Genomic DNA, 13,369 nt, shown 5'->3' on the forward strand with positions numbered 1-13,369 from the left:
TCCCCAGTATGGCTGCTGCCCTGAAGACAACAGATCTGGGCTCAAGGTAAGACGAGGAGAAAGGGGAGCACCAGTCACAACATTCCCCCTTTAATAGGAAAACAGAAGTACGCTTAACACCCTCCCCGACCACCACTATCACCGCCAGCATATTTCTGCTACTGTCTCGGCAGGGATTTTTTAGTGCTGTCCTATAAGTATGCAAGGACGAGTCTGGAAGAGCTATTGACTCAGCCAGTCAACCGTGTTCCCATAGACTGAGAAATCCTCAACAGAAAGAGTAATGTCCACTCTATGCTCAGAGATCACCACATTTGCTATTTTAAAAGGTTTATTAAATTATTCTCATTTATGGATAATACTATTTATTGCTTCTGAACTTATCACTAAATTAACATTTTGGAAAACATTTGCCATGGATCCTGGTCAACTATGATAGGGAGTTTCTATAAAAATCACATTTTAAATTGACATTAAGACTTATCATCAAAGAGGTCAATCTAGATTTCAATGTAACTAAAATTATGTCAAAAGAGTTATACTTTCAATATAGAATAAGATTAGAGTAACAAAGAGTATATGAGATTAGGTTCATGTTTTGGTTGTTAAATGCTTTTCTGCTTTATCTTTCCTGTGGTTCTCTTACTCCATACACTGAAGAGCTACCCTATTCAGCATTTAATAATATTCTGGAAGTGACAAATAAGATATTATGTACTTTTACTTATAAAATAATAGGAATTAAGCTAAAAACTACATTCAGAGTGCTGGGAAGAACTTTACAGCTCTACACTGAGTTTGAACATCAATAATTATGAAAACTCTTCATTTCATTCCATGATGTATAAATGTTAGTTATAAAGCAGTATGTTTTCCTAAAATTTTTAGTAGAATTAAAATGCATTTCTACTTTTATATAATTATTCACTTTTAAAATCAATTTTAATTTTTATTAGTAATAATTATAATATATAATACAAAATATCATTATAACATATAACATTTAAATATATATAGTAATAATTATTACAATTACAAGTAATAATTATTTTATTTTTATTAGTAATAATTATACATGTTTATGGAGTGTAGCAAGACATGTCTACATGTCAATACATGTAGACAATACATACTAACCAAACCAGAGTCATTAACATTTCCCTCTCTGTCATTACTTTAAGAATTGAGACTTGGAGCTCGTCTCTTCCATTCTCAGAAAATACAGAATAGATTATTGTGAGCTATAGTCCTACCCCACTGTGCTGTGTAACACAAGCAACTTCTCCCTTCAATCTAAATGTGATATGATACCCAGGCTTTGAGCAATGATGCTGTTGATTACAATAGCAAAAATGTAAAGTGCTTATATGTGCCAGGTACTATACTAAGCAGTTTACATATATCAACTAATTTAATCTTTGTGACAACCCTAGGAGACAGGTACCATCATTATCCACTCATAAGGAAGAGGAAGCTGTAGTAGAACATAAAGAAGTAACTTCCCCAAGGACCTGCAGGTAGCCCATGGAAGAACGGGGATTTAGTATCAGGCCATCTGTCTCCAGAGTCTGTACTCTTCATCACTTGCAACTGGAACCACCAATGGATGCCCAGGAGTATCCACACACGCTTTTGACAAGCATATCTCCTCCATAATTTCAAGTATTCTACTATATAGTATTATTTCCTACATTCCATATGGAGAAATAAGTTGGTAATTCACCAAAAATCATTAGGCCAGTAAATAAAATTAAACACAGCTCGCTCGCTTTACCAATCCACATCCTTAATGTCTGTCTGGTGCACTCTGCTGACTGACTCGTGGGGAAGACCTTCCAGTGAGTAATGAACTTCTGATGTTACAAAGTTTTAAGTTTCTCAAGGTCATAGAATTTCAGAAAGAGCTGAAAGGGATTATCTAGTCTAAACCACTTATTATACAAGTAGGGAACTGAATCTCGGAATAACAAATGCCACCACCTCATAGACAGATCTGCTGTGTGCCCACCTATGGGTCACAGTCTTCTCTAAAATCGCTTCTCTTCCCTTTAGGTTCATTTTCCTTTTAAAAAGTCTTTGACATAGTATAAATTGTTACAGTACCCAACGGGAAGGAAAGTAACTATTTATTTACTATCTTCATTTTAGAATAATGAAAATCTTCAGTATTCCACAGTTTTTATCTTCTCCACAACCTTATTTCAAGAAACATTATCTCTGTTTGTCATCTTAGAAAATATAAAATCTATTTGCTAGAAGGGCATTCAGCACAACATGTGTCAAACTTGTCTCCAGGAACCCTAGGAGGACAGAAATTGTAACAATTTATATCCAGCATCCAAGAAGAACCCTTCGCATTGTGCATCTGCTTATAGTGATGGCTCTCGCACATACACAAATGTAATCACGAAGTCTGCAAGTTATTTACACCTTCACACTGGCTCCAGATATATCCTTCTGTAAAATGACCAAGATGTTTTTGGTTGTCTGAGGTTTTCAACTGTTTGTTAAACTTTATTCAAAGTGATTCTAAAAAATTATAATGAGTTTATTATATTCTACAGGTTAGCAAAATGTTACAGCCCTAGGAACATACATGAATTCTTAATAAGCAGCAAAGATATGTTATTTTCAGTCTTATTCTTTCATGATGAAATAATTAACTTTTTTTATTTTATTCCAGTAAGAGGTCTTACAGGTTCTTATGTATTGTAATGGTTGCCAAGCAGTATTCTTTAAGTGACACTATCATTATGTATTATCGTTTTACAACAATCCAAAATGAGATCAAAAGGTCATAATCCTTCATTTCCTAGATAAGGAAATTAAAGTTCAGAGAGGCTAGGTTAAAAGGTCAAGGTCAAAGTCATAACATTAATAGGTATAAAAATCTGGCTCCAATTCAAATCCGTCACCTGCAGCTAGTGTCTTTATACTGCATTGTTATCTACCTTAGCTTAAAAATTTCTCATCCACTCAAAATTAAAGTTGTATATCTATAACATTTACTACGGCTATTTCAGGGAATCGTTTTTAAAACTCTTTCATAAGGTACAGTTCTCTTTATTAAAATATGCTAAATGTAAATTATATATATAATGCTTTTAAACAGCCATTGTTATTTCTGACAAGCAAAGAATAAAATTTAAAGCTGCACCATCCTCTGACACACAATACCATTTAAAAGTCAATTTAGCTGCTCTGCAAAAAAATCACATTAAAATGCTTCAAACTGAACCCCAGCAGGAGAACATGGTACCGCATACACATTCCTACAGGCACAGTTACACTAGTTAAAGATCATAAGTAAACACTATTTTCTTTTCTTAATACAAAAGTATTAATACCAAATGGTTAACTTCAAGGAATAATTTTGAGAAAGATTCTATGCTCATAAACAGTAAAATGGATCAGTGTGATAGCTGCAGATAACAATTTTTAAAAAAGCCACCAAGTTTTTCCGTTTAAGAGGTTGAAAGCTACAGGTTGTAATACATCCTGAAATAATTTTTTCCAATGTGTAATGCTGATTTGCAGGGATTCTAATGCCATTACTTGTAAATACAGAGAGACTACAGGTTCACTTTCACATGGGTGTAGAATGATCTCTCGCCTAACCAGGGTGTTATTTTGGATGTGGGAAGGCATCCCTGATCACTGGGGTAAGACCCTGCTAAACTAGGCTTCCCCAGGGACGCAGCTTTATAACACTCCAGCAGTTCTGTCTCTAAAAACAGATGAGTAAGGAAAAAAAAAAAAAAAAGGAGTGTAAAAATACTATTTTCCTTCTTAAGTAAAGATGATTAGTTTGTAACTTGGTGCAAAGTAGAAACTGACAACCATTATATACTACTCATTTCACAAGAATAGGTATTTCTTTTCCTAACATTCCATTCCAAGCATGATTCAGTGCTTCAGAGGTGAACTAGTAATTTTTTAAAATTTATAAAAACACTAGGCTTACATATATCTCTTGATGCTGGGGTGGGAATAGGTTTACTCAAAAATTGTAATTTGTGTCATACTATTTTGATGAAAAAAACCTTAGCGTCTATTTATAGGTTTAGTAAACTACTGCCTGCTTCCTAATTGTATAACCTGGGGGCTATGGGATATGTAAATTAAGAAATATCTTTATGTAGGAATTCCGGATGGTATCTATTTGTAATATATGTTTTTTGAAATATATTCTTATGAGAAAATTGGCTTTTAGATTAGAATATCAGAAAAATTTACTGTTCCTATAAATATTTTTAGTTTATACTTCAACTCCATGATTTATAACACATATTTTCCAAAGATTTATTATAATAACTAATGGAAAAATTCTAAATAAAGATGGTGGTAATGCTATAACTTCTAAAATAATGATTTAATATTTTATTAAGATGGTATATATACTTTATAAAAACAAATAACACAGAAAAATTCAGAGAATGTTTCACCTTAGATATTCTATACTCTATTTATCAAAAGATACACCACTGCCCAAAACAAGTAAACATAATTCCAGATATTACTAAATTTCTAAAATGATAGGATGCTGAATCAGACATAGATATACCTAAGTCTTAATTTTAGGATAAAGCAAATCAAATTATATATATTTTAATATTTAAATGTTATATTACCTTCTTCTTTAATTTGACTAAGGAAAATAATATATTAAAAATAATATACTAGAAACTACTTATATTTAGGTAAGTAATCTAAAAAGACAAGTATGTTTTCCTTTGGGCACTTCAAAATTGAGGGAAAAATATAAGGAGGTTGGATTCATATTAATTACATATTTCAACCCCATCCTTTTGATGTACAGATATTAGCCAACTGATTCTTCCACTATTGCCTTTTCTCATCCCCAACCATTGCCAGTAATATCCTTACATAATCTGTTTATAGCCTTTATATTATATCTGTGACTGCTAGTATAATTTCTAAAGTTATTATTGTTATCATAACAATAATATATATTACAATCAGAATTCTCCATTCATGAATTACTGATGATTCATCATGTGTATATGTGTGTTTGTGTGTTTAAGGAGTTCCTAAATTTTGCATTGTCTATGTCTTTGCTTCAAAATGTCTCTGTTGGTATTATATTTGACTGAAAATAAAATGCAAGTCGCACTTCCTTTCCTTCTTCACAACTGTGTAGGATTTGCTTCTCTGGGGACAATTATTTGGCACAGCAGTTAAGACGCCACATGGATCACCCACATCCCGTATAAGAGTGCCTGGGTTTGACTCCCAGCTCTGCTTTTTGATTCCAGCTTCCTGCTAATGCTAATCCTGGGAGGCAGCAGTGTTAGCTCAAGAAGTTGAGTTCCTGACACAGGGGAGACTTAAAGTAGATTCCAAAAAACAGCTTCTGCTTTGGGCTGGACCAGCCTTGGCTTCTGCAGACATTTGCAGAGTGAACCTGCAGAAAGGAAGATTTGTCTCTTTTTAATCAATAAAAAATAAATAGATAAACTTTTAATAAGTGTTTCTCTAGCCTCTGATATTATGCTAAAATTGGAAATCAATTTTTATTCCCCTTTATATGTACTGTCTATTTTTCCTTAACATTCATATATTGAGTTTTTATTTTTTCTTGAAGTTCAAAGAACATTAACAAAAATTCTTTTGGTATTCCTTCTTCTATGTGACATTTTCCTAGAAGATCTATGAACTTCAATTTGAAGATTTTGATCTTCCTTTTTATTATGATTGATTCATTTTTCTGTTATTTTCTCAGAAACATCAGTTATGTACAAATTTAATCTTTTTTTGCTGTTTTCCATATCTTTCATCATTACAAAACATTTACATTGTTAAGTACATTTCATTATGTCACTTTTTGTTCAGATTTAATATGCCTCTGATTTTGTTTTCAGTCAAGTCTATTCTATTTGTATTCCTTCTGATGTGTATTTTACTTTTGCAGTTTTTCATTTCCATTTTCATTTCACCCTGAACTCTACTGGCTCTATTTTCATCTTTTATTGTTGTATACTTTCTTCTCTGAACTTTTTTCTTCTCTGAACTTTGTTTTTTTTTGTGATTTGTTGAGAAATTATTATATTTTTTAAATAAAACTTCATTTGTTTTTTTTTCTCCAGAAAACTTTAAGGTATACAAACTTCATTCATTTCATAAGTACAACTTGGGGAACACAGTGATTCTTCCCACCCTGCTCGCCCTCCCACTGACATTCCCACCCTTCTTCCTCTTCCCTCTCCTATTCTGTCTTATTTTTATTGATATCTATTTTTAATTAACTTTATATGCATAATATTAACTCTATACTAAGTAAAGAGTTCAACAAATAGTATAAAAATATTTCTCAACAGTCAAGACAAGGGCTGTTCAAAGTCATTGCATCTCAAAGTGTAAATTTCACTTCTATAGATTACCCCTTAGGAACTCTATTAGTTACCACAGATCAGGGAGAATATATGGTATTTGTCCTTTTAGGACTGGCTTATCTCACTAAGTATAATGTTTTCCAGTTGCATCCATTTTGTTGCAAATTATATGATTTCTTTCTTTCTTTTTTTTTTTTAAACTGCTGTGTGGTATTCCATTGAGTACATATATCATCATTTCTTTATCCAGTCTTAAGTTGACGGACATTTAGGTTGATCCCATATCTTAGCTATTCTGAACTGATATGCAATAGACATGGGGGTACAGATAACTTTTCAGATGCTGATTTCATTTCCTTTGGGTAAATTCCCAGGAGTGGGATGGCTAGGTCATATGGTAGGTCTATATTCAGATTTATGAAGTATCTCCATACTGTTTGCCATAGTGGTTGTACAAGTTTATATTCCCACAAACAGTGGATTAGGGTACTTTTTTCCCCACAACTTCACCAGCATTTGTTTGTTGATTTCTATATAAGAGCCATTCTAACAGGGGTGAGATAAAATCTCATTGTGGTTTTGATTTGCGTTTTCCTGATGACTAGTGATCCGAAGCATTTTTTCAAGTTTCTATTGGCCATTTGAATTTCCTCTTTTGAAAAATGTCTGTTTAAGTCCCTTGCCCATTTCATAACTAGGCTGTTTGTTTTGTTGTTGAATTTCTTGTTCTCTTTATGTATTCTGGTTATCAGTTCTTTATCAGTTGCATATTTTCTAATAATTTATCCTATTCTGTCAATTGCCTCTTCACTTTGCTGAGTGTTTCTTATGTAGTACAGAAGCTTCTCAGTCTGATGTGATCCCATTTATCAATTTTGGCTTTGAATGCCTGTGAGCCTCTGGGGTCTTTTCCAAGAAGTCTTTCCCTATGCCAATTACTTGCAAAGTTTCCCCAATGTTTTCTAATAATTTGATGGTATTATGTCATATATTTAGGTCTTTGATGCATTTTGAGTAGATTTTGTGTAAGGTGTAAAGTAGGGGTCTTGCTTCATATGTCTATATGCAGAGATACAGTTTTCCCAGCACCATTTGTTAAAGAGACTGTCCTTGCTCTAGGGATTGATTTTAGCTCCTTTGTCAAAGATAAGTTGATTGTAGTTGTGTAGATTGATTTCTGAGGTTTCCCTTCTGTTCTATTGGTCTATCCATCTGTTAATGTGCCAGCCAGGCTGGTTTGTAGTATGTCTGTAGTATGTCTAAAGGTCTGGTATTGTGAAGCCTCCAGCTTTGTTTTTGTGGTATAAAATTACTTTAGGTATTCAGGGTCTCCTGTGTTCCAAATGAATTTCAGCATCATTTTTTTCTATATCTGAGAAGAATATCCTTGGTGTTTTGATTGGTATCTCACTGAATCTGTAAATTGCTTTCAGTAGTAGGGACATTTTAATGATACTGATTCTTCCAAAAACCATATGATTATCTCAATAGATGCAGAGAAAGCATTTGATAAGATACATCATCCTTTCATAATGAAAACTTTAAGCAAATCATGTGTAGAAGGAACACTCCTCAACACAATCAAGGCAATTTATGAAAAAACCACAATCAGCATCCTATTGAATGGGGGAAAGTTGGAATCATTCCCACTAAGATCTGGAACCAGACAAGGATGCCCATTCTCACAACTGCTATTCAGTATAGTCCCGGATGTTTTAGCCAGGTCCATTAGGCAAGCAAAAAAAGAAATCAAACATATACAAATTAGGAAGCAGGAAGTCAAACTATCCCTAATTGTAGATGATATGATCCTATAAATAGGGGATCCAAAATACTCCACTAAGAGGCTATTTTTGGAACTTATAAAAAAGTTTGGTAAAGTGGCAGGGTATAAAATCAACACATAAAAGTCAACAGCCTTTATATACACAGACAACGCCATGGCTGAGAAAGAACATCTAAGATCAATCCCATTCACAAAAGCTGTAAAAAATAAATTAAGTACCTTGGAATAAATTTAACTAAGGACATCAAAGATCTCTATGATGAGAATTACAAAACATTAAAGGAGAAAAAGAAGAAGAGACAAATAATGGAAAAATCTCCATGTTCATGGATTGGAATAATCAGTATTATTAAAATGTTCATTTAACTGAATTTCTTTTTAAGGCTATACATTTCTTATAATGCATGCTTTCTTTAGTTTTTTTTTTTCCTTTATGTGTGTTCCTCTCCACATGTGAAAGAGAGAACAGAAGCTTTTTAAAAAGTGTTCATTTTCATCTATTTGAAAGGCAGAGCAAGAGCGGGAGAGCGAGAGAGAGAAAGAGAGAAAGAGAGAAAGAGAGAGAGAGAGAGAGAGAGAGAGCTTCCATTCTTCCACCTTCTGGTTCATCCCCCAAAGGTCCTTCTGCAACATCCAGCATTGGGCCAGTGCAAAGCCAGGAGCCCAGAACTTAATCAGTCTTCCTCATGGATAGCAAGGGTCCAAGTCCTTGAGCCATCACCTGATGCCTCCTAGGATGCATTAGCAGGAAGCTGGTTCAGAACTGGAGTAGCTGGGACTTTAACTGGCACATGATATGGGATAAAGACATCCCAAACAGCAGCTTAACCTGCTGCACCATAATGTCTGCCCTCAATGGCAGGTTTATGCATAATTCTGTCTATTGGTCCCTTTGTGATCACAATCAACCAAGTAGTATGAAAGGGAGGGGGAGCAAAACAGAATGACTGGAAATTCTCTGGGATACTTGGCAACCACTATTTTAGATTACTGACTCAAAATACCTTTTTCCAAATCCTTTGGCTCCTCGGTGTTACAAAGATCTCCCTCAGTTTTTTTTTTTTTTATTTTTGCTTTTTTTATTAAGGTATCTCCATGAATTCATCTATTGCGGTATGCCACCTACTTCTTCCCCCTTCTCCTATGACAGTTGGGGGTTGGAGACCAAATTGTACAGAACAGAATGCAATGGCTAGCAGAATGCCCCTCTGTGATTTCCCCCTCTACCATTCTAGAGTGTCAGGTAGGCTATCTACAGGGATATTCTCTATTTTTCTATACCCCAGGTGGAAACCAAAATATCCTTCATCAAAGAATGTCAGATGTGTCTTAAAGGCACATACTGCTGAGGTGTGAGGTAGCAAGTGTTACCTCTCCGTGGACTTGATTATCTAGGCAGATATTTCAATATTTGGAATATAAACTTCATATTTGTATCACTAAGGTTGTGTAAGTTTGCTGGTTTGCTTGGCAATAGTATATTTTTCCTTACCTCTGCCTTCTTAGAGATTTTCAACGGAAAATAAGAAAATGAGGAAAAGAAAAAAATGCCTCTATAACATCCAAAAACATAAGTATATAGACTATTTTATTTACTATATATTTTATCCCCAAGATACCTGGTTAAATACAGGTTATTTCTAGTCAATTTACATGAAATATATCTACTGAGTACCTTCTATTTAGAAAAGGGACCTAGATAGGTACAAATGTCTCTAAAAGAATTAATGAGCCAAGATCTGAAATCTCATAGAGCTCATAGATTTATAACTAATCATTATACAATGTAATAAATGTTACAATAATTGAAAGAACTATGTGATATGAAAGCATGTAACTTAACATTTTACAATTTCCGAAGTGTTTTCAGGTCCATTTAACTACCATTCATTGAAGACTGACATTGTTAGATCTAACAACATTACTTAAATTGCCAACTTCAAATAAAGAAACGAAGCTTAATGAGGTTAGGTTAGTTGCTAAGAACATAGACAGATTTGTTGTTGTTGTTATTGTCACTATTTTTTTTTTAATTATTCTCCAAGGTTCTTTCCTACCACATCACGCTGTGTTCAAAGAACTGAGTTGTTCAGATGGAACAAAAGAAAGATGATCTGTGAGCCATGATTAATCCTCCTCACAGTACATGAGACCCACAGTTTATCACTTGTTAACCACACAGAGAGGAAGGATCATGATCCCTCTTCTGTAGACTGCTCTGGGAGTAGTGGTTTGTTCTCTAAGGGATACACTGTGATTCTCCTTACAATAGTAGCAGTGATTTATACGGCTGTACCCGAGACACCAACCATAGTTTTAATATGGCAGTATTTGGAATTATTTCTTCCTAACAGGATAGCTATTAAGGTAATCAAAAAGTTGGCTAAATCTGATATCACAAAAATTATCTATGTGTATTTGTTTGTATATGGATTAGGGATATGTGTTTTAACTTAAAATATATAAATAATCATTTATTTTACAACTGTTTATTAAGGCTTTTTTTAAAAAATAATGGTTTGCTCTATGGACATGTGTTTTTCGCATTTTCCATTTTTATTTTTAGGGATAAATAAGACCGCAAATGTGCTTGAGATCAACTGAAGTAAGCATCCATGTTTTACAATGTACCTCAACTCTTGTCAGTTTTTCACTCTTTTTTTAGGAAATTCCCTTTAAATGTTACCAATGTATTTAATTTGAGGTATAAATATAAAAAATCGCATTTGTATTTTACATTTCTCTTTTATTACATGATATTTAATTAAATCATATGACAAAAACTAGTACAACTATTAGACCTGTTTAAGATCCAATATAAATGACACTTGAATAAGTTTTCAACTCAACCAGTAAGGAGGGAAAAGAGGTATCTGCAAATGTTGTTACATAGTAATTAGGACCTTAGGCTCTAGAGCTAGACTCCCTGGATATGAATCCAGATATACCACCTACTTACTGTTTTAACCATATTCACATCACTTAACATCTCTGTGCCTCAATTTCATCACATGCAGAATGGGAATGATAATAGTATCTATGCTGAAGTCCCTCATGAAGATTAAAGGAGTTAATTTATGCAAGCTACTTACAACAGTCTGTGCAGTTTGTTAAGTGCTATGTATAAATATTAAACATTGCTATTAGCTAGACATTCAGTGTATAATGGATTGTCAGTCAATTGGCTTTGCAGAGGGAATGGAAAACTAGCTAACCTGGTAGTGCATTAAATGGAAACTGGTAAAGAGAGTTCCTATTTCCAGCATTTGTGCACTAGAGACCCTTACTAGATCATAATTATACTAAAAACAAGTCTTAGATCTGACTCATTCACTACTGATCCATAATAAATACAGTGTCTGTGCTATTCTCTGAGTAAATGAATTAATTAATTTCAAATCGTAGAATGGTAGTTTTTCAACATAATATTAGTAGTGTTATAGATATGGATTACATTTCATTTAAAGAATATCCTTGACTCTTTTCTAATTTGATCTTACAAGAACTTTATGCCATATTTGGTTATCTTTCTTCTATAAATAAGAAATGTAGAGCACATAGTGGTTGAGTAATTTGTCACAGGTCACACAGTGAGTCATTGATGGAGCTGGGACTCAAAGTCAGAACTTTTCCCTAGCTTCACCTTCTGTAATGTCGTTCTCTCAATTTTAGTATTCCTAAAATAATCAGCTAATCCTTTGTCTCCATAGCTGCCATCTCCCATTTGTCCTATTTGACCTTTGATGTTCCCTACTCACTCTAAATTCAAATTCTCAGCATCTATTCATGAAGGAATCTGCTACTCTTCCATTCATGCCTAATTTCTCCATTGCTGGAACTCTATCATAAAAACAGCCAAGCATGAGATTAACTGTGGTCTGTAAAATAAGAATGTCACTTGTTTAATTTACTTTAAATACCTCACCTTTGATGCATTTAACAACATAATTATGTTAATACCAATACTACTGCTTTACCTCACTGTGTCAAGAAACACAGTACTTTAGACTCTGTCAAGGTCATCTCTTGCAACTCAGTCCCAAATCACCTGACAATAAAAACTTGTTATCAAATGGAGTGAATGAAATGATTTATAGTATTTCATATAATAGTAGTTTAATAAAATTAAATGGCTGAGCCACCTCAGTCTAATCCAATCTTTATTGCTTTTTATTGAAAGGCAGAGACAAGAAACGAGTGAAAGACATACAGAGCTCCCATTTATTGCTTCATTTTCCAAATGACTAGAACAACTGGGGCTGGACCAGCCTAAAGCTGAAGGCCAGGAACTCAAATTCAGGTCCTCCACGTGGGTGACGAGGACTCAACTACTTGGGGCTGGTGCTGTGGTATAGGTTGGGCCTCCTCCTGCAGCACCAGTATCGCATATGGGTACCAGTTTCAAACCCAGCTGTACCACTTCCAATCCAGTTCCTTGCTAATTCGCCTGGGAAAGCAGTGGAAGGTGGTTCCAGTCCTTGGGCCCTATACCTGCATGGGAGACCCGGAAGAAGCTCCTGGCTCCTGGCTCCTGGCTTCTGGCTCCTGGCTCCTGGCTCCTGGCTCCTGGCTCCTGGCTTCAGCCTGACCCAGCCCTAGCTGTTGTGGCCATTCGGGGAATGAACCACCAGATGGAAGATGTCCCTCTCTCTCCTCTCCTCTCTCTGTATATCTGCCTTTCAAATGAACAAATAAATCTATTTTTTTAAATAAGGACTCTAGTACTTGAGCCATTCCCTGTCTCCTAGGATGCACATTAGCAGGAAGCTGGAATCCAGAACAGAGTTAAAAATTGAACCAGTGCAATATGGAATGAACCAGGAAATGGAAGATAAATATCTCTCTCTCTCATTCTCTCTTTCTCTCTTTCTCTTTTTCTCTCTCCATGTATATATATATATATATATATATACACACACTATATATATATAATGTATTATATATTTATATACATCAAAGAAATATAATTTTAAAACGTGCTTATTTTGTTTCAAAAACATTTGGAAATTGGTGTATAGTTTTTCATAATATGCATTTTCCACAAACTTTTCGAAGACCTCTTATATCAGGCACTATGGAGAATCAAGGATGGCTTAAAGACAATCATCCCTTAATTCAATGACTTTAATTAAAATGTAATGGAAAATTCTGATTTGGATATAAAAATATCTTATGGGAAAATGGGATAAGCACTAAAATGGACTTAAATAAAGCATAATTGGAATACAGA

General features: G+C 34.2%; 2 protein-coding genes across 8 annotated transcripts in view; one reads left to right on the top strand and one right to left on the bottom strand.

Annotated features, from left to right (window-relative positions):
• The window catches only part of CTNNA3 (catenin alpha 3), a 1,675,875-nt gene that overhangs the window by 1,065,989 nt on the left and 596,517 nt on the right, over positions 1 to 13,369 (bottom strand). The gene's annotated exons all lie outside the window — the stretch shown is intronic.
• LRRTM3 (leucine rich repeat transmembrane neuronal 3) overlaps positions 1 to 13,369 on the top strand; it is a 179,162-nt gene that overhangs the window by 91,457 nt on the left and 74,336 nt on the right. The window contains exons 3-4 of one of the 3 annotated variants that reach the window (XM_051823249.2): positions 1 to 46; positions 1,434 to 13,369. The exon at positions 1,434 to 13,369 is cut by the window's right edge and continues 19,976 nt beyond it. The exons of 1 other annotated variant lie outside the window; for it this stretch is intronic. In XM_051823249.2, the coding sequence (XP_051679209.1) occupies positions 1 to 24 (24 nt within the window). In that variant the 3' untranslated portion in view covers positions 25 to 46; positions 1,434 to 13,369. One more of the 3 variants, XM_070057736.1, reaches the window with a different exon arrangement.

Source organism: Oryctolagus cuniculus, chromosome 15, assembly GCF_964237555.1.
Source record: "Oryctolagus cuniculus chromosome 15, mOryCun1.1, whole genome shotgun sequence".
Taxonomy (NCBI): Eukaryota; Metazoa; Chordata; class Mammalia; order Lagomorpha; family Leporidae; genus Oryctolagus; species Oryctolagus cuniculus.